This window comes from Saccopteryx bilineata, chromosome 4 (assembly GCF_036850765.1).
Source record: "Saccopteryx bilineata isolate mSacBil1 chromosome 4, mSacBil1_pri_phased_curated, whole genome shotgun sequence".
Taxonomy (NCBI): Eukaryota; Metazoa; Chordata; class Mammalia; order Chiroptera; family Emballonuridae; genus Saccopteryx; species Saccopteryx bilineata.
Genome location: NC_089493.1, coordinates 152,774,375 through 152,796,705, shown reverse-complemented (window position 1 = coordinate 152,796,705; position 22,331 = coordinate 152,774,375). Strand labels below are relative to the sequence as shown.

Below are 22,331 nucleotides of genomic sequence, written 5' to 3'. Positions count from 1 at the left end.
GGTTTTTAAGTGTAAAATAATGAACCATATTAGAATAGTGGCAAAAGAAAGAATTGTAGCAAACTGACTTGTATTACACATGTCAGAACACACCGTTTTCTTAGGAAATCTGAGGCCCAATTTTTTTACATCAGCTTCGCATTTCAAACACTCTAAAACTATAAATTTCAGCCATGTGATAAATGGCTCTGATTTTAAAGATGCATGAAACCACTAGTCCCAGCTATCACACTTAAACATGTCTGAATAAACAAACAAAACAGAAACAGACTCACAGGTACAAAGAACAGACAGACATTTTTCAGAGGGGAGGACATTTGGGGGCTGGATAAGAAGTACAAATTGGTTGTGATAGAAGAGTCACAGGAATTTAAAGCACAGAACTGGGAATATAGTCAATAATACTGTGGTTACTATGGCTGGTGCCAGCTGGGCACTTGAAGCAGTGCAGGGACCACTCTGTAAAGTACCTGATTTTCTAACCACTTTACTGTGCATCTGAAACTAATATAGAACAGTATTGAATGTAAACTCAAACTGAAATACAAAAAAGGAGGAAATAAAATGTGTGAACATTTTTTGTTTTGCTATTTCTTTGCAAATTCATCCATAACAATACTTACTAATTTTCATTCCCATAAAGGTAGATATATTGAGCACATTTATTTGTCTTTTAACCTTCTCAACTAAAAAAAGAAACTCAAATGAAAGCCATACAAAAAGCCATTTGCAGGACAACTCATCGAATATGGGATATCTATCATTAATAAGTAAGGACATAATTCATTCACTTTGCTCCTTTATTTTAGAGTGTATGTGTGTATGTCTGTCTTTCAAGTTCCAGAGTTAATATAAGTGAGTCAAAGTAAGTGTACAAAATCCCCACTTACATGATTGCTGTTTTCTCCTACATGACACCGGGGTATCTGCCCATATTGAGTTCCCTGTGCTCTGCTTCACAGCTGCTCTGACTTTCAAGTGCCTGGGAGACCAGTGGCCTGTGTACTGCCGAGTGATCCGTGAGAAGAACCTGTGTCAGGACATGCGGTGGTACCAGCGCTGCTGCGCCACGTGCAGGGACTTCTATGCCCAGAAGCTGCAGCAGAAGAGCTGACCTCTCGCTGGCTGGCTGGCTCACAGCTCTCTGCAATTATATTATTTATAAACACGTACGCTAGCATGTTTTTCAGACCAAATATTATCAGATTGCATATAATTTAATCAAATTAATTTATTTTGGGGCCTGCCAAACATCCAATATGGTGTTTGTTTTGGTAATACAAACATTGTAATTTATGCTATAAGGCTTCAGAAGTAATTTTATATGAATAAGTTGGATCCAGTTACCAGAAAAGAAAGGAAAAGCAAAAAATAAAAATAAATATATAATAATATCATTAGGCTTAAAAAATTTGTTTAACTTAGGGCTATCTCTAAGGTGCTACTCTCTCTCCACCAATACCATAAAGTTATGCAGAATGTATACTAATTTAGCACAATTGTTTAGCTATCTATAGAGAGAAATCATTTTTGGTGTTTTGGTGTCCTGATGCAAAATAGCTCATTTTTTGTACTCGGAAGATGTGTAAACATAACAAACCTCATAGTGTTGAACAGGTTTTTAGAGAATGTACTAGGAATTTGATTCAGATTTAGAGACATCTCTAGGAGAAATTCTACTGTAACTATAACCTTATTTTAATAATGGGAAAGAAAAAAGTCAAAAAAGACTTTGATCATGTTCATGAACATGTACTTGAACACAAGTATTGTAACAATGAAACACTGTAGTTAATTATTTACACTGAATCACCATTGCACTGTTGACATAGTGTAGAGAAATCATTATAGAAATGGTAACATCCTACAAAAATGTGTATTATTTTAACATGTTGTCTTTAGATTTTAGCTTTTTTAAGTATTTTGAACAAAGAAAGCATTGATCCACCCATTTCCTTATATCTTTTTAGAAGATTTAAGAAGAATATAGTACTTAGCCTCACTAATCATAATGATAAAATTTACTAAATAATTTTCAGCCTTTTCCCTAGAAACAAAGAAAGACAAAAAACTGAATACTGTGGTAGTTTCATTGTGTTTTCCTTTTAAAAATGAAAAAGTTTTACAATTCTGTGAAACATTAAAGAACCAGCTTAAATTTTTTCTTGTGAGAAAATATTGTACATGATTCACATGATTTCTTAGATTTTTTTTCAATAAAATATGTGAAATTTTCTGTGGAGAGGCAATTCTTCATCAGTCTCTCGTGTTTCCCCGAGTCCTGGCGCTGTCTCTCATTCTGGACTATCTTCTAAGGGATGTTTGTAGAGTGAGCAGCCTTGGAAAATGAAGTTAGTGTCTCTCTTTGGAGCAAAGGGCAGATGTGCTTATTGCTCATTGTAGAAGTCTCACATTCCCAAACTTGGATTCCCTTGCCTGTAGTACAACTGCCCGCATGTGCAGGTATCAGCTGGCTTTCCCTGTCTGGTGGCTTCCATTGGCCCTCGTTCCACAGATCATGGAACCAAAAAGGGGATGATGGGTGTCTTCCAGTTTCTTCTTTTAAATTAAATTTATTGAAGTAACATTGGTTAATAATATTATATAAATTTCATATGTACAACTTTATAATATGACATCTATATACTATAATGTATGTTCACCACCCAAAGTCTTTTGAATATGTCTATTTCAAATATGCCTTCCAGAAATAGGAAAATTACTGTGAGGTGAGTCCAATGGCTCCTAGATCTGCTATGAGACAGACTTGAGCCCAAACTAGATGAAATTATCTGACTTCCATAAGCTCTTGCTCTGACCATGGGACTACAGTGGCAATTTAGAGTCACCAGGAATTGGTTTAGAGCCAGCAATTCAGTATTCATCAAAAAGTCAGATTATTTTCTTTCCCCAGCATTTTCTCATCAGAAAAGACTAGAAGGTACATTAATAATATGAATTTTGGACATTGTTGCAAAATCCTTCTTCAAAAGAATCTAGCCTCCTCTTCATTCAAGAAGTTCTAGATATGTGAACCTTCGCTCATGTGGAACTTGATCAAGAAATGATCAAGAGGTGATCAGATCAGACTTCTGTTCACAGAGACTTGAAATTTAATGCTTATAACAATTATAAAATGCTAATACATAAAGTGTAGGATGCATATTTATTTCAGTCCTAAGACTCCATGACCAATTATTGCAGGTCAAACTATTCCCTTCACCCCTTTGACTCTCCTGCCCTTCATTATCACCATGCTCTCCTGGTCTCTGGCAGTGAAATGCAGCCATTTGGTTTCTGCCCTTATGGGATTCCATATTCCCAGGAAATTTAAGAAGACTAGTTCGGTAGCAATATTTCCCAGTGTCATTCCTGACATTCAAAGAATAGAGGGCTCTTTAAGGATTCCAATGCTGCCTTTTCCAGTGAATTTTTCAAAGCCTTGGTGAAGGGAATGCCTTCTAGATATACTTAAAGGACACATAGAACATATGGGTGAACACATCAGTTATATTAAAACCAATCTCCCTAAATGTTTATATATCTTTATTGTACATTATAGCATGAAAGTTTTAGTACCTCAGCTTCACTCAGTGTGGGCTACCATTGGGCCCAATTTTCAAATAAATGTTAAAATTACTCCCAGCCACATGAACTAACACTTTTCAGAATCTCTACTTAGTGAACTCTGAGCAAAAGCATTTAGGCTAATTCAACATTGTAGTCCTTCCATCCTAACACAACCCTCTTAAGAAGCATCCCTAAACATATACCTTGGGTTTCAATGAATATGAATTAGTGAAATAGTGCAATTCATTTGCTATGTATGGTGCCACCTTTCACAGGTCACATGTTTTGCCTGGACCATTTGAATCCACCAGGACTTGATCTGGATTTGGATTTAGAAGATGTGCCAGTTGGTGGAATGTAAGCAGTAGAATTAAAAAGTTTCAGGATAGTCATGTAAACTTTCTGGGTCCCAGAAAGTTTCGTCCTTGGGTTGTGACTTTAAAACCTCAGGCTTATTACTCTTTTTAAATTTTTCAGCTTATTTGGAAGCAATGAATCAACAGCACAGCCATTATTATCTTTGTTTCCATGAAAAAGTTCTAATGTAGCAACTTCTTGGGAACTCAGAACCTTGCTTTCTATAGGAACATCACTCCAGATGACTACAGGTGAGAACATTTTGGTACCAGGTGCCATGGATGACCAGGGTGCCACTTCCAGCTGGAAACAGGATCACTAATGCCATTGAGTCTAGTCAGATGAGAGAATGAATTCCAAGTTTAATTTCTTAAATTCTCTTCATTGGAAACATTTATTTTTGTACAGTAATTATCATGACTCAGTGAGCAGAGCAGTAAGGAGTGTTTTGGGATAATGGATCTGAATTCCTGCAATGTCAGGAGGAGCGGGAGAAGGTCCATAAGAAGAGTTGGAGGTTCAGAGGAGTCTCCAGCCGATTAGAGCAGCCGGGCACAGCCAGGTAAGTGTCTAGGAAAGGTTAATCTGTGAAGATGTCAACGGTATGCGCCTGCCTCTGTATACCTTCCATCTTTGTAGGTCCACAGCCAAACAGCTAGTGGTGGATCTGAGCTTGCTGTTAGTCACCAGGACCAACAGTTGGAAAGAAAACATAGGCACGGAGCACAAGAGAGCAAAGGCCACCAGGAACTGCCAAGCATCTGTGCCCCTGCCTGTCGCTGCCTCTGATGGCAAAAAAACTTTCCAATTAATGGCTGCTGCTTCCATTTTGCCTTTCAAATCTCATTTTCTCTTTTGGCCTATACCAGTTCTAACCCAAAGAAGAGGATCCTGGGAAATATGGTTTGCTTTTTAGTTATAGATGGCTAATATGACTTTAATTTTTTTCAGATTGCTTTATATTAGAGACAATGGTAATGAAAATCCATGTTCTTACTCTCTTAAAATAACAGTGAATGTTTTAAAGTGATTATTATATGCTAAGCATTCTGTTAACCACTATATCTATTAAACATCAAAGCAAACTTGCAAGATACTATTACACTCTTAATATTATGGCTAAGCAAGTAGGGGCTCAGAGAATTTCAGTCACTTGCCCAAAAACACAGTTTACTTGGATGTAATAAAGCCACTAGGACTCCAAATTCCATGTACTCAATTATTCTGATTGCCTCCCTTGTTCACCAATTTTGAAAATGTTTTATAATAAGTGCACAGGGATTTATAGCCTCATCCCAGGCTTTCTCTGTGATCAAAGTTATGCAACTAACTTTGAAATCTTTCAAGATAATTTGATGAATCCCAACTGCTCATCTGGACATTGTACAGGCTTTTCAGTTGAAAATACTTTCAGGCATTTTAGTAGGTTATTGGTATAATTTAGAGAGAAGGAAAAGAGGAAGGAAGGAAGGAAGGAAGGAAGGAAGGAAGGAAGGAAGGAAGGAAGGAAGGAAGGAAGGAAGAGGGAGGGAAGGGAGGGAGGGAGGGAGGGAGGGAGGGAGGGAGGGAGGGAGGGAGGGAGGGAGGGAGGAAGGGAAGAAGGAAGGGAAAGGGGAGAAAAAGAAAAGGGAGAAAGAAAAGTTGAGAGAATAAGAAAGGAGAAGAATGAGCTGAATTAATATATAGTCAGTTTTGCCTAGTGAACCGTATTTAATTCTACATTTACAATTCTCATAATTCAAAAACACAATAATCTGGGTCCAAATTCAGGGGGAAACAATACTTTCATGAAACTTTTCTGTAAGAGAGAAAGAAAAGTATTACCTCCACAGTAAGAGTTGAGAAATCCCAGATACCCACATTTCCACTTGATTGTCCCTGCAATACAGTTATTTATTTACTCTTATTGATCCTCTGTTCCACTCTAGAATGCAGATATTAATGGCAGGAAAGTAATAGAAACCCTAAATCAATATTAGTCCAATTACACTCAAGTAAAATTTTGAAGAGTTAAAAAGAAACAATGAAATAGGTGCCATGTGATCAAATAGAGCTGGAAAATGCTAGAATCATTAAAGAAGAACTTCTTAGTCTTCAATGTGAGTTTGTACTTTTAAAAATACCAAAAGAGAATATAGGGTATGTTGTAAACATTTTTGGCAAGATGCCTTTTTCACTCAGCATGATCAATTGGAAAAGAGGACACTAAGCCATTTTTTAAAATCAACTTTAATTGGTTATCAATTTCCAACCAGAGTGTAGCCCTTCTTAGGACTCTAGAAAACAACCTTTGTTATTTATTGAGCAAAAAGCTTCATTGGGGGTCTTCACAGATGACTCATGTGGGGAGAGAAATGTTCAGCAGGGCTGTTGTTTTGTAATGTATCATCTACTGTAGAGACTCAGAAAAGTATGAAATACATAATCAAAGACAAGATAGTAATATGACAGTATAAATAAACCACCCTAAGATTTCAAAAGAGGGAAACATCATTCCTACTAAGGAAAATATACAAAGATTTTGTGAAATAAAGGCTAGGTATTAGCAATGGCCGGTAAAGAACAACTAAAGAGGTGGTCAGTAACCAGGGCTGTGAAGAAATGTCTCCAGGCAGGAGGACTGGTATAAGCAGGGGCACGGGCTGGGGGTGGGGTAGGGTATGGCCAGTAGTAGGGGAGGGAGGATAAAACTTCACTTCTTGATGTCAGTTGTGTAGGCTGCCGACTGGGGTAGTAGTGAGAAATAAGAACTAATGATTTGGCTGTGAGGGTAGACAAGGATGGTGGGAAAAGATGGAGAGCCTGAGACTAAACTTGACTTATAAATTGAAAGAGACAATATACAACCCTCTGGGCACCCAGAGCATTGAGGCGGGGGGGATCTGAAGGAAGGATGCTAAGGAAAACAAGGATTATTCCACCTACCTCATACTTTGGCTAAGAAAAAGTTCTGGTCTAATCAATATATTTGGATCTAAGTTCTTTGTTTCCAGTTACCAATATAGAGAGCCAAAGAGAAGTTAGATTTTTCTTAAAGATATTTGTTATTCCCCAAAGAATCTTTTAGGAAAAGCAAACAGCTTGAGAAATATTTGTTCATTAGATATATTCAGCCAGGAAAATCTAGAAAGTGCCAACCAAGCATATGCACTACACATAATACACGTGATTCCTAAAATACTTGCGACTTAACTGTTTGGTTGTTAACTGTCATTATGAAGTGCTTTCTCCGTAAATGTATTGATAAAACCCACCCAAATGTACTTCAAATAAGACAGTGCTAGAATTTGGGTCCAGAAAATTCTCCTAGAAAGTGTTGATTGTTTAATCGAGTTTTAAAACTATAAGTAGGACAGATTTTTTTTCTTTACACCCTCGTGCTTATTGCTATAAAGAAAGTAAGTACTCTCTAGTGTCTTGCCCAATCCGAGAACATCCTGGCTGCTGATACACTCCACATGTGACCCTGTTACCCCTGGATGAGGAGCCTTCCTGCTGAGTCAGATGGGTGTCACAAGATGCAAACATAACAATGACTTAGGTCTTTTATTCAATAGAAACTGCTCGTGTGTCTATTCTTTGCATTCTCACAAGTGCAGTTTTATCTTCCTCTAGATGGAAAACAGTACTTACCCACTGAGAAGGATGGTTTGCCTAGGGCAGAATGGCTTCAAATGAGAGAGTTTATCTCCATTCAAGTAGTCATCACTTTCTGACTTAATCCACTGTCTGCGGCCTTACTCCCACCTTGGCTCCCTGAACAGCAAATGGGTTCAGAGCACGTCATCCAGACCCAGCAGCCATGTCCCCCTCTGGTTCCAAATGTGCTGTGCGAACACCAGAACACGTTGTAGGAATTTATGCAGCTAGGAAGAGCATCAAAGGGACCACGGAGAGCGAATGGGTCAAGGCAGTAGCTTGGGACACTAAATTACCGTAGCAAACTAGGAAGCCAATTCTTGTTATTTCTCTACCCAGAATGAAGCTGACAACCTAAACACAGGTTTCACATGAGCCTGAGACTCTGGAAGTCAAAACATGAGAAGAAACACGATCTTGGGTATCACATGTAAGGTTGCGTAGGCAGGGCCAAGTCAGCTGGCTTCGCTCAGTAATGTTCAGAGAGAGAAATTAAGTAATGTGTTTCTATAGGTGACTCTCTCCTGTGCTCCAAATTACAGACTGCAATACTGAAATTCTGGCAGCCTTTCTCCAAAGAATAGTTCTTCTTTATTAAACGTATTGCTGACTCTGTATAGAGAAGCATTAAGTGCTACACATATCGAATTCTGGCATCCTATTAATATTAATGAGTGTAGGTAGCCTCATTCAAGTTCCCTGAATGCATTAGTGAGTATGCGCATGTGTGTGCCTGTGTGTGTGTGTGTGTGTGTGTGTGAAAGATAAGGCAGGGTGCCTGTTGTTTCTGTACATTAATGTGTCATTTTGAGCGTGGCATCTGAGTACAGCTGAGAAACCTGGTTTCAGGCGCCAGTCGGAGAATCCTTAGACATTAATAATGGACGAGTCTGACGAGACCAACCTCACTTGCCTTTGTTTCCCACTGTAGAAGAAGGGAGACATGGATCTCTCTGTTTTGCCAAATAACAACCATCCTGACAAGTTCCTGCAGCTGGACGTGAAGATGTTGATGAGGAACTCGGCCCTTCTTCAGGCCAGCCTGGTGAGGTTTCCGGGTGGGATCCACCCTGACGCACAGCACTGGCAAAACCTTGTGTACTCACAGGTACGATCTGGGAGCACCTGAGTGTAGGGCAGGGGTCCTTCCTTTCCCTCTCTGCTATCTCCATTTGTGTTTAAGGAAGGCTATGGAGAACAGAGAAGAAGGTAGCTACTCAGTCTTGCCACACAGAGAAAGGTCCCTCTCTTCCTCAACTGAAGAGACTTCCTCTAATCACTTTCTAAGAGATGCGAACCCCTCACCCATTTGTTCCTCTTCAGGCACCAGCTTTTGGGCATGTCTTCATTTTAGAGCTTGCCTGGCCCTCATTCTTCTCTTCTCCCTTCGAATTTTTCAAACCAATTTGCCAAGAAGGCTCTGGAGGAAAAACCTACCTGTATCTTTTGGTGTATCCTAAACATGAAGCATCAGAAACTGGTGTAGAGAGTTCATACACCTCATTTAGACCAACTAACTTTCTTTCATTTAATTCATGGAAGACTCAGCAGGAACATGGAAAGGTGATGACGGGAGGAAAGAATATAGGAGGGACTCTCCACCCTGGAAGGGTGCTGGCTGTTATTTTACTTACTGTTATTTTCTACAGGTAGGTATCACTCGAATGGGACATACCAATCAGACATTCAAACCCAAGGCAGACTATTTCTTGCTTTCTTCTTTTGCATCCTCCTCCTTTTTGCTGACCAGAGAGAATAAAACTGTGATGAGTTCCATGTGCTGGAATGAGCATGAAGGCCCTGCCTACTGCACAGCTCATGAAACAGGAATAATCTTTGTTTTAAGGTGTGAGGGCTAATGGGGTTAAAGGTTAGTCCATTTAGAAACAGGAAGAAGCATTGCATTTCAGAACAGATGTGACTGACCCACAAACCCCTGCAAGTCATTAAATCCTTTGGAATGGTTCAAATTCCCTGAACAGAAATTTGTTTTCTTTTGAGAAACAGTTGCTACTCATGAGTCCTGGTGTAAAGTGACTCCATTGTGGTGTGTTTTGTGGGCTCCTTGAGACCTTTATCATGAGATCATTCAAAATCAAGTACACTTGAATGATTATGTAAGTGTTCTCTCCTATAAGGATCTTAACTTATTTCCATGGTAAGGCAGCCTATTATGACAACAGACTTTTGTATCTTTTGTACTTGTAATCTTTAAAACCTTTCCACCCATCCATATGCATCTTTCTGGTTATTGTTTTTGTGTTCTGTTTAGTTTTAAGCGGAGTGCAATGAAATGCCTTCTTTTTCTTCCTTATTGTTTATATCATGGAATAAATGATTCAAAAATAAGTTCAGAAAAGCTTGGCTGTCCTATGCTGTGAAGTTAAGTCTAAGAAACATATCAATAAATTCCTTGGAGGCTGGAACACATAGACCTAACATCTTTTGTTTGGTACTGGAGTTGACCTCCTTCCTTCATGTGGAACTTCACAGATTCAAACTCTGTTGAATGTTGTTCCTAAACCTAAATGAAATGCAAACCTTTAAAGAGTATCTTTTTCCACAAGCTCTTGTGGGTTAAAATTGCTATTCAATGAAAAACCAAGGAGGTAAAAATCTGCTTCTTACGTCTTTGAATAAGTTATTGGTAATTATAAACTGCAGATGTACTTGATTTTGTTATCCTTTTATCCTAAAAGGAAATATGAAATGAATGCATAAAGGCCAATTTACTACTGAAATAATGCGTGGGGTGGGCAAATTCAATTACAAATTCAGACCATTGGGTAGGTGTAACACAAATTATTAGTAATAACAATTATAACTTTAAATCGCAATACATGTATAGTGATAAGTATTTCTGCTCTCCTTGGCTGGATCTTGAAATCTGGGAATGATATAGTATTGGATAAAAAAACAAACCTAAAAGAAATGGACACATGAAAGTTTTAAGTTGCTATAATGATGCCCAGAAGAAGGTGTTGTATATACCAGGTGTATCGAGGTGTTGGGACACATAAGGGAGCAGCAGTCACATAGTTCTTAATTTAAGACCCTCACTCTGTTGGAGAGACATTAAGCCAATGGGAAGAACGCTGAATAAAGAAGTTAGAAACTCAGTTTCTTGTGCCAAATCCACAGTAAGACAGTTTGAGAAACAGCTGTTCTTGCATTTATTCAGCCCATAATTCAGTATTTCCACTTGCAAAATTAAGATAGTACTCATTTTACATATTTCCTTAAAAGTGAGAGCAAATAACATGACATAAAAACAACTGAGTAAGAAAAAAACTTCCTATACAGGTATAAGAAATATGCATTATTATATATTATTATTACTATTGTTATCATCACTTGCCAATATTCAAAATGTGTTGAAATCATTCTTTCATTAGAATTTGGAAAATAGTAGAAAATATTACCTGCAACTTTTGATTTATACTGTGGATGGAGATGTGTGTGTGTGTGTGTGTGTGTGTGTGTGTGTGTGTGTGTGTAGATGGTGGTTTTAGAAGATGTAATCAATCCATCTGTCAAGCTATATGGCTAATGCAAGCAGTAGATTTTATATTCACCTGTAATCCACACACAATATGGAGTTGTGTCAGTTTACCCTTTGGTGTTCTACCACCTGGGAGCACGATGTTTAGGGCTCAGACTACCTCATGGAATGTCAAGGACTTAACCTACAAGCATTGTCTTTAAAATCACTGGTAACTCAGCAGTTAAAACAAAGATCCCCAGACACACACACACACACAACTTCTTTTAAAAAAATCCCACTTACTTTTGGGGAAATCCTCTATGCCACCTTTAGATGAGCTAAAGCAATATGGCGCATAAAGAAAAGTGAGCACCAAGACTCCCAGGCACACTCACCCTGAAGCTGTTAGCTTCCCCTGGGTGGGTGCACAGGTCACCCATACTTGTGGAGATTACACGCAAATATTTCTCAATTCTACTATGTTTATACTACTTAAATTCTTTCACTAGAGAAGAAGCTGCATAACAAATTTCACCTCAGTACAATGAGCAAACTTTCTCCAAAATCTAATGTTTCTGGGGTTGTGAAAATTATTTTGGGCATGTATCTGATGAAGGCTTTTGAAATGGTATTCTACATATTACTGCCAATCCTTTTTTTTTTTTTAAGAAGTTTCTTTTTTTTTTTTTTTTTTTGTATTTTTCTGAAGTTGGAAATGGGAAGGCAGTCACACAGACTCCTGCATGCGCCCGACCGGGATCCACCCAGCATGCCCACCAGGGGGCGTTGCTCTGTTGCGACCAGAGCCATTCTAGCACCTGAGGGAGAGGCCATGGAGCCATCCTCAGCACCCGGGCCAACTTTGCTCCAGTGGAGCCTCAGCTTCGGGAGGGGAAGAGAGAGATAGAGTGGAAGGAGAGGGGAAGGGGTGGAGAAGCAGATGGGTGCTTCTGTGTGCCCTGGCCGGGAATCGAACCCGGGACTCCTGCACACCAGGCCAATGCTCTACCACTGAGCCAACTGGCCAGGGCCACTGGCAACCTTTTTATAAAATGAGCCAATGAAAGGAAAAGCTGATATTTTATTTAGTTTAAAAGATAAAATACATTTTTCAGATAGTGGAGTAGCCTTGTTTTCTGATTAGGAGTTAGACCTCAGAATGTTTTCTGACTAATCTCTTTGTTGTCTCTTTTCCTGGCTTCCATCACATCTGTTTCAGGACCCAGGATCCTTCCATGCTAAACCTGTGAGCTGGAGCAAAAGGGTAAGAGGCTGTTCTCCCCTCACCTCCTAGAAAATGCCTTCTATGGGGTTTATTTCTCAATCACCTTTCCTTGCCTGGCTGTTGTATACCCATGGGGAAAAAATGAATTTGGTGAGTATCTAGTCAGGCTCTGCCACAGTCTATCATTCTGGTAAATATGTGTCTGCTATAACATAAATATATATATACATATATATACACATAGATATGCATATGCATATATGTATTTCTGCCTTGCTGATTGGGGAAAGTGAAGGACACTGCAACACTATTCCAGAATAATATGTGATCCCACTGGGAGTAGTCTGTGTGGCCTTCTTCCTTGAAGGTGGGGACGATTGATTGGGATTTTCTGCTTTTTAGAACACCTCCAGATGCAGTGTTGTCTGGAGTCCTTGGTCCCATCATCTAGGAGACATTTCCCTTGTTTTTTATTCTCTTTTTCCATATCAGAAGTGGGCCTTTTTTCAAGCCTGGATAGGCTTCAAAGTTTACTCCTACTCATGGATATTTGGAGGCCTAGGGTTATTCTTGTCTTGTTTTTTCTTTTTTCTTTTTTTTTTTTGTTTCTAAAGTTGGAAACGGGGAGGCAGTCAGACAGACTCCCACATGCGCCCGACCGGGATCCACCCGGCATGCCCACCAGGGGGCGATGCTCTGCCCATCTGGGGCGTTGCTCTGCCGCAATCAGAGCCATTCTAGCGCCTGAGGCAAAGGCCACGGAGCCATCCTTAGCTCCCGGGCAAACTTTGCTACAATGGAGCCTTGGCTGCGGGAGGAGAAGAGAGAGACAGAGAGGAAGGAGAGGGGGAGGGGTGGAGAAGCAGATGGGTGCTTCTCCTGGGTGCCCTGGCCAGGTATTGAACCAGGGACTCCTCCACACCAGGCTGATGCTCTACCACTGAGCCAACCGGCCAGGGCCTGTTTTTTCATACAGTCAAAAACTTTAAGGAATAAGCTTGTGGTTTCTTTGGTAATGCATATCATACAGAAATTAGTAAGTGATTTATTGATGTAAGTCTATCTGTAAACTAGAAGTCAGTTCTACATGTAGATAAGGACACCTGAAGTTCTTTGAAGGCACAGCTCTCAGTTAAGTTTCCATGCCTTGCCCTCTGCCTCCGTTTCTCTAACCTTCCCTCAAGGACAACCACTGTCAGGAGTTAACATGATCATTATCCTAAGTCACTTCATACAGCTGACAAATTTAATAGTCTTTTTTTGGCTCAATGCTTTTTTTTAAATTCTATATCTTAGTGTTTTCAGGTCTATAAATGTCAGATTTTAAACAATAGAAGGCATAAAATTTCTAAACTCTCTCTACTCTCCTTTATTTCTTCTTACAAACTGTCCAGTTCTTTCTTAAATCTCATCCCTTTCTTGTATTATACCAATGCTCTGATTCTTGTAATATTATATATATACGTGAATGCTCTGATAATTCACAGTATTTCTCCTAGAGCTAATGGTGTGTAGAGTCCAGTGGCCACAGATAATACTTATTCCAAATGATTTTTCATTGTAGGATACAAACAGGCATCATTCCAGCTTCTGAAATCACTTTATCCCTTTCACTACTTGATTGCAAAGCCAATGTCACACATTTGTGGGATTTCAAAATATCACTGCTGTGTTAGGGAGGGTGGGCTAGGATATACTCTGATCATAAATATCCCAGAGACTACCAGTTATGATAAAGGAAAAAAATTCTTGCTCATAAAAAGTCTGAGGAAGGGCAGGTGTGTTTTGGGGACAGCTCATTTCAGAGCAGTAACCTAGAGCTTCAAATTCTTTGTTTTTGTAGTTCTGCCATCTTTGATTCTGACTTACAGTGACATACACACACACACACACACACACTCACGAAAGTGAGCCAAAAGTCTTGTGGGAGATTTTAAGAGTCAGGTTAGAAGTGGTATCTATTATTCTGTTCACACATAATCAACTGGAATAGAGTGGCCCCAGTTCAAATTCCAGACAGAATGGAAAAGGCAGTTACCCTATGTGCTGAGAAAGAGAAAACAGAATTGTTGTGCATTTAATTAGTCACCAAAACACCCAGCTGTCATTTGTTTATATTTGCCTGCTATACATTTTTTTTTACATTCATCTACTCTTATTCTTTCTGAGTTCTTATATTTCAGGTATTTCTCTTTTAAATACTACATAATTAAATTTAATATTTAAACTGATCTGACAATCTCTGTCATTGAAATAGAAGGTTTAGTCTATTTACATTTAATGTGATTATTCTAAATTTTTTTCTATTTTTCAGAGATTCCCCTCATATGCTTTGTTTTATTTTTCTTGTCCTGTTTTCAATTCTCTCTTATCTTTTCTTTCTACTGCTCTACTGAATTAAGCAATATGTGTTTTAGTAATATTTCTATCCTCTCATTGAAATAATTTCTTAGTGTCCTCATCAAAAAAATATTTTACCATAAAATCAATTTTTGCTTAGATTTATACATATATTTATTATTTCTTTCTTTTGTTTTCTTATTCAGAATTCCTTTTTGCATCTTAATATTTCCTTTTAGTATTAATTTTATTCTGCTTGAAGTACATTTTTCAGAGATTCATTTATTGGCCTATTAATTGTATATTCTCGGTTTTTGTTTGTCTAAATACATCTTCTATTTTACTTTTTATTGAACAGTAGCTTATTTATATATAAATTATATAAATAATAAAGTATATGAATAATAAATGGATTAAATAGTGGTTAATGCCAAAAAGTCTAGGTAAGCTTTGAAGTATTGCTTTTTTACATAAATATTTAAAAATATAAGTTATGTTAGAGTCCATATAACTAAAAGTATATGCTATTGCTATTGAGTATTCCTTTGCTAAATATAATCTATCTAAAAACTGAAAGAAAGTCCTGGCCAGGTAGCTCAGTTGGTTAGAGCACTGTCCAGATATGCTAAGGTCAGGGCACATAAAAGAATAAACCAATGAATGCATAAATAAGTGGAACAACAAATTGATATTTCTCTCTCTCTCCCTCTAAAATTAATCAACATTTTTCCCCATTGATTTGAGAGAGGAGAGAAAGAGAGAGAAAGCATCAACTCATTGTTTTCACTTAGTTGTTTCATTTTATTGTATACTCATTGATTGCTTCCCATACATGTTCTGACAGGGTGTTGGACCTGCAGCCTCTAGTGTGCCAGGTCAATGCTTCATCCACTGAGCCACCCAGTCAGAGTAATTAATACATTTTTTAATCAAGAAATAAAATGTGGATGAAGAGTTGGAATCAAATACACACTGTTTTTTTTTCTTTCTTAAGCTACTTGAAAGAATATATCAGAATGCAAATGAACTGAACCATAATTGATATTTTTGTCTAGCCAGCAAATTCTTAATAAACTATTCTATCCACGTCTTTCATGCATGAAATTGTGATACAATGTAAAAATAAATGGCATCATGTTCTAGGAGAAACCTCAGACTTGCAAGAAAGTGATTTAGAATTTAGGGCTTGAATGTTCTTTCTAGAATATAGTTTTGATTATTTTGCTATCTTTTATATATTAGTTTTTCAAGGTCTTTATACATTGTAATAGAGTGTAGAATTTTTTCTTTACCCCTGAAAATATGATTTCCTCATTTATAGAGCTTCTTTGTTTAAGAAGCTCAAGGACTAATCTAACAGACAAAAAAACCAACAAAAACAATTTATCAATGTCAGAAGAATTATTCCTCTTCAAAGATGATCAAAGATGTCTAGCCTTGAAGAAAAAAAACTTGAGTTAGAATTATGCTAATCTGAAATGATCTAAATTTCATATCAAATTGTTTTTTTCCTAATTCAGAAACATTTTCATGAGGTCATCCATCTTACAGACAAATGCTAAGTCAAGATGATTTATTATTTCACTGCAGACTTCAGTATTACAGAATGTAAATTGTTTTTGAGCAGACCAACAACCTAGTTAAGTCAGAGAAGGTCTCCCAGTTGACCTCTATGTAAAAAATATATGGGTTGAGAAAATTAGGGAAACCCAAGGTTTTATACAGATGATAATTTTTTTGTACTACCAGTCATTTCAGAAGTAAACTATATTTAATATTAGTTTACAACTTACCTTATATAAATACATATTTAACATGACCTTTATATCCCAGTAGCTGCTGAGGAAATCAATCTATCAATGAACATAGATATGACTCAGAGGACTGTTTATTACTGTTGAACCTTCTCTGTTTGGAAACCTGAAGTATGTGAAACACATTTATTTACAAAATTGCTATAAATGAATGAAATTTACTGCCAGGTTTTAAGGGTTAAACCTAAGTTTTCTGAAAATGAACTTATGTGGAGGTCCTCTCCTTGGACGCCCCAGGATAAATAAGGCATTACACCTTCAGTTTTTTTTTTCTTCTCAATTATATATATTTGGCCAGTGAACACATTTTGATTTAAAAATATTCTACCTTCATGATAGTTTTGTAATCGTAATAAAAAAAGCAAAGTAAAAATTAGAGGTCAAAATAGACACAGAGAAGCGTACATTATATGATTCCATTTATATAAACTACCCCCCCCCCCAATGAGTCCAGACTGACCTCTGCTGTTAAATTTGGGATACTGGTTATCTATCTGTGGGCAGGGACGGTGATGGTGACTGGAAGGGACCAAGAGGCATGCTGGCAAGGTTCTGTTTATTTGTAGAATCTTAGGTTTATTTGGTTTGTAAAAATTTATTAAGCTAGACATTTATGTTATGTGTACTTTTTTATGTAGATTATGCTTCATTTAAAAAGTTTTTAAAAATCTGAAAGTCCCTATTAGAGCCATCTAATAACCAGCTGGCCTATAGATATATACAGGGATGCAATTCGAAGTTAGTCCATTTCTCCAAGATGTCTGAAATAAGAGTCCCAAGAGAATTTTCATGAAAGCCAAGGCATGTCTATAAAATGTTTTTTAATCTTGACTTTGCTGGAGTAATAGAGCAATATTAAATATTATTCTTATCAGTCATGGAATGCACAGATATAAATAAAATATTAAATCTCATGGCAAATAAGCTGGGAAAAATGGCTTTGTTCACAATTCTACTATTTGAATTAAAGAACAGTGTTCTTTTGCTGTAGCTATAAAATAACATTTTCATGAATGATTAGTGAAGCCAAACAAGATCACAGACAAGGAAAGAATTCAGTTAAATAGGGTTCTAGGACAAACTAGATCCTAGAATCCTTTTCTCATTCATTGCTCTCATCTATTGGGTTTCACATTACATTTTCTGCCATCGGTGGCCCACTGGTAAGAAAAGCCTGCCTCTGTGTCTCCTACAGAGAGAAAGGAAGACTATTACTGCCCAACAAATGAGGGGGTTTGGTGCGAAAAGTGCCATCTCTGTAGAGAGACCTCCACCATCTCTCTCATCAGTTCTGAAGAATAACCCGCTCTATGGTGACATAAGTTTGGAGGAAGCTATGGAAGACAGGAAAAAGAATCCTTCCTGGACCATCGAGGAATATGACAAGCATTCCCTGCACACAAACCTTTCTGGGCGTCTGAAGGTACTCAAGGCCAAGAATCTGTTTCTGTAGTTAAGGGAGACCAGTTAAATAAATAAGATGTGGGTGTTGAGTGACAGGCATTTTTCATGAGGCACAAAATCTCCAGCTTTCAGGTCATGCTAGCTTCTGGCTTCCCTTGTCCTTTTCTCATCATTATTTCTGTTTATTTATTTGTTTTGAGTTTGAACTCAAATTTGATGAGGCACAGAAGCAAGGTTTTCTTGGAAAGTAAAACAATTTTTTGAAAATTAATTTGCCAGATTATGTATGTTTCCCCTCAGTTGTGTGACCATTTGTGTTCACGAGTATTTGTGAATCCCTTGTTCTACATTTAGTCAAAAACATGCATGACGTGTTCTGTCTTCAGCACTGTACAAGGCAGCTCTAACCAAAGCTCATTTCATTTTGAGCCCACTTAGTGATTTAAGATTTCAGACTTACATTTTGGACTCCTTACATTTTGTCTCAGTAACAAAACAAAACAAAAGCATTTCAACACAGGAAAAGTATGTGATGAACTCATTCACCCAGCTTAACCCCAACTGAATCCCCCCCCCATGTCACCCATCATATGGACAACCTAGAAATTCCTACAAAGCAGGGAGAGTGGCCCTCTGTGTGTGAGGCCTGGACTCCTGCCCAGCCTGGGCTTGCCTCCACCCTGGGGCCAGGAAGGCCTGACATTTTCCCAGTACCCTTTGTGCATATCTGTTCATACTTTAAGCATCTAAAGACTCTTTCTTTTCCAGTGGACAGTGCTACACTCCCTTAAAAATGTACACTTCTTAAAATCTCAAATGTGCACTCCTTGAAATATCTCATTGTCCAGAGTCTTTGAAGTTTCTTAATCTCCTGGTAGATTTAATGTATCTCCTCCTTCATGTAGTCTCTCTTCCGGAGCAGTTTCCATAACAGATGCTCCCCATAGCAACGCTAATTATGTGTTTTTTTATCAGGAGTCTGAAGATCAGGACCTCTAAGAAGTTACCTCCTACACGTAGGGGAAAATGTACTGATTTATTTCATAAACATGTTTTGATTGTACAGCAGAGCCCCTTCTCTTTACTGTTTATATAAATGACAAGGGACTAGAAAGAAAAATTTTACTCTCCCTGCCCTTAAAAAGTTCACTTAACTGAGAAAAGTAACAAACAGCAACTACAGAACAAGGTAGAGTGACAAGACAGAGAGAGGATTATTCCTGTCATGTAGTAGAAAGTGATGTGCAGATTCAGAAAAGAACAAAATCACATTGGATTATTAAAAAAACACCTCCATGAAGATGCTGGATTAAAGGATGTCTAGAATGAAAAGCTCTAGATGGTTTGCTTATATAAGCATGAGGTGGAGGACGGGCTCTTTCCTCAGGTGTAGCAAGAGAAAAGACACAAGTACAAAAAAGAGAGAGTTTGTCAGAACAATAAGTAGTCTAGTTTTGCTGGAGCTACAGCTGAAGTTAGAGAAGAATTGAAAAATGAGGCTGAAAAACAAACTAAAAGAAAATGTTTGAAAGTAAGGATAGGAAATTGAATGTTATTGGCGATGAGTAGTAATTTTTGTGGGACAATTCCATGAGTTATGTTTAGGAAGAGCAGACATGAAGATGATGGTTACATTGCTTTACTAAAACCAGGGTCTGCCCCGTTCTCCCTCATCCTGTACATGCAAATCACTCACCTCAACGCTGTGACCCCTAAGGTCACAGGCCTATTTACAGATATCATGATGCTATTCTTCAGCACTAACTAGTCTTGAGGGATGCTTCTGGAAGTCATGACTGTTGTTTTTATTATTATATCTTTCTGTACTTCATTAATTCAACATCTACCATCACCTTCCTCATCTGTATCTCTTAATTAGCAGACAGAGCCCCTAACTTACTTTTTTTTTTTTTTAACAGAGACAGATTGAGAGTCAGAGAGAGGGATAGATAGGGACAGACAGGTACGGAGAGATGAGAAGCATCAATCATTAGTTTTTCGTTGCACATTGCAACACCTTAGTTGTTCATTGATTGCTTTTTTTTCATTTTGTAAATTTGTTTAATTTTAAGTGAGCAAAGATCTTTATGCCATTGAAGAAAAAGGAAATTAATTTCTTTACTATGACAGCACTCACATTTACATCAAAACAAATCACTATCCATCAAGGAAAAGGAAGTAAGAATGCTGCAACTTAAGGATACTTGCTTCTTTTGAACTTTAGTAGCAGAAGAAGGTCTGTTCTCATTATGCTCCTGAAAATACTCATGCAACAAGAGGCTGTGTGCCTTGACCATGGGTGGGCCTTCAGCAGACCAAGTAACCCCTTGCTCAAGCCAGCAACCTTGGGTCCAAGCTGGTGAGCTTTTGCTCAAACCAGATGAGCCCACACTCAAGCTGGCAACCTCGACATCTCAAACCTGGGTCCTCCTCATCCCAGTCCAATGCTCTATCCACTGAGACACTGCCTGGTCAGGCCCTAACTTACTTTCTATAAACTTTTCACCACTACAGGCTGTAAAAGTTTTAATGTTCTTTTGGCCATTGTCATTTTTTCTAAATTGCTAAGAATTTATAAGTAAGGAAGGAATAAAAAGCCCCATATTTACTTATGAAGGGAAGCTGTAGGCAAAATGGAAGAGGATAGTCTCCACCTGGAAGTTCGCACTGAAGAACAGAGGCCTTGACCTTGTAGCAAAGTGCAGGCGTCTGATTAGGGCACGCACTGAGTAAAGATTATGGGTAGAGCGGACAAAGATTTTTAAATCAGATGTCCTTTTACATAGGTCATCCAAATTTTACTTTAATATTTTAGCTTTTCTAAAACCAGGGAACTGAAACTAGTAGCAATGTGATGGAAGAATGCATTGCCTTGACCAGAGTCCACTCAGTCCCCCACTCACGTGCGCATTGCTCTCCTAGCTGTGCAATGGTGAGTCTGAAACTAGTTCATTGACCCCAAAGCTCCCCATGGAGATTGGCTGGCTTTAAGTCCACTGAGACTAGAGAGCCAGAGAGGTGGGCAGTCCAGCTGCAAGCCATTGCAATAATTCAATGAGAAATAATGATGCCTGATGTGGGTTTGTGAAAATAGTTGCAGCATTCACTGTAGCTTTGTTGTATGCTTACTGGAGACCAGGCATAGACACCGAACCTTTAGCACTAAACCAAAGCTAGATACATTGGGAGAAGACATTTCTTAACGTATGAACAGCAGAGTTGGCAGATGATTTGTTAGAGACAAGAATGAGGTTGAGTTGAAGACAATTCTGCCCTGCCAAAAGGGAGATGAGGCCAACGGAAGAAACGATATGGGTTGTAGGAGCTCATGTGGGGAAGGAGCCATCGGATGCTTTCTTCAGGAGGTCAAACAGTGTCAAAGCTTCTGCACATTGAACATGCTGTAGGCCTCTACAGGAGGACCAGCAACCTGAGAAGCATGGAAGGGACTCTTGACTCTTAGTTTTATTCCTCCTTCCATGGAAGTTAGATTCTGGATTTACTAAAAATTTCCAAACATGTTTATCCCTTCCATGCAGACAAAAGTCAAACCTCTAAGACTTATCTAAAGCAAGGAAGGAATTTAATTTTATTTCAACTCACTAACCTGATTGACACACACTATGAGATGTAAGAGACACTAACGGGGCTAAAAGAAAACAGAAACACTCTGTGAGAGGGGTTTAGTCAGAAATTCATGCAGACCTCCTAATCAGTTCTCACACAGACCTACAGACTGGGGTGACAGGGACTCCTGGCCAGCCAGGGGGCTGTCCTTCATGTTTGTGCTATTCAAGGAAACGTGGCCTCTCTTATTTAAGCCATGACACTTAAGCCTCACACAGCAGTGTGAACATGGACCTTCAGTACCTCGGGCAGTGTCTTGTTCTGCAGTCTTGAATTGATCACTGATTGAGTCTATTCTCCATATAATTTTTTTTTAGGAAAATCCTAATGACCTACACTTTTGGTTGGGAGACATGTACACGCCGGGTTTTGATACCTTATTGAAAAAGGAAGAGGAACAAGAGAAGCATTCAAAATACTGTCGAATAGGTCTGATATTGCTCCTTGTTGCCTGTATCTTGGTTTCCATAGTAACTGTTAGCACTTTTTTCACCTAATGAAACTACCACACACAACCACTTGAGATTTCTTTAAAATATTTCCAAATAAACATTTGCAGAAAAACATGTTCATACAGTGTGAATGTACTGTGATTATACAGTTAAAATGTAATTGTTGTACAGAATGCAAATGTTGCTTGAGATCTGTTATCTTTCTCTACTCTGTTCTCTAAACTCTGTGCAAGAATTCCAGTCTGAACTTTGTCCTTTAGGAAGAAGGAATTCTGAGGAATGAAACCACAGGAAGTTACTATGTACAATCAAAATTAAACACTCTGACAGAGAACAAAGCAACACCAGCAATTGTCAACAGTTTTGTCTTAATGCTCAAACTATCTTCACTTTGTTTTTAAAACACTATTACCTTGCCA

At 38.3% G+C, this 22,331-nt stretch overlaps 2 protein-coding genes across 2 annotated transcripts in view; both read left to right on the top strand.

The window, feature by feature from the left end:
- Positions 1-1,196, top strand: part of ADAMTS19 (ADAM metallopeptidase with thrombospondin type 1 motif 19) — a 500,178-nt gene extending 498,982 nt beyond the window's left edge. Inside the window, exon 23 of the mRNA XM_066276903.1 lies at positions 963-1,196. Coding sequence (XP_066133000.1) covers positions 963-1,114 — 152 coding nt within the window. The 3' untranslated portion in view covers positions 1,115-1,196. The remainder of the gene's footprint in view (positions 1-962) is intronic.
- Positions 1,197-8,509: 7,313 nt separating this feature from the next.
- MINAR2 (membrane integral NOTCH2 associated receptor 2) lies at positions 8,510-21,957 on the top strand. The gene is made up of 3 exons (XM_066272139.1): positions 8,510-8,674; positions 17,625-17,852; positions 21,778-21,957. The coding sequence occupies exons 1-3, from the start codon at positions 8,510-8,512 to the stop codon at positions 21,955-21,957; spliced, it is 573 nt and encodes a 190-aa protein (XP_066128236.1).
- The last annotated feature ends 374 nt before the right edge of the window (positions 21,958-22,331 follow it).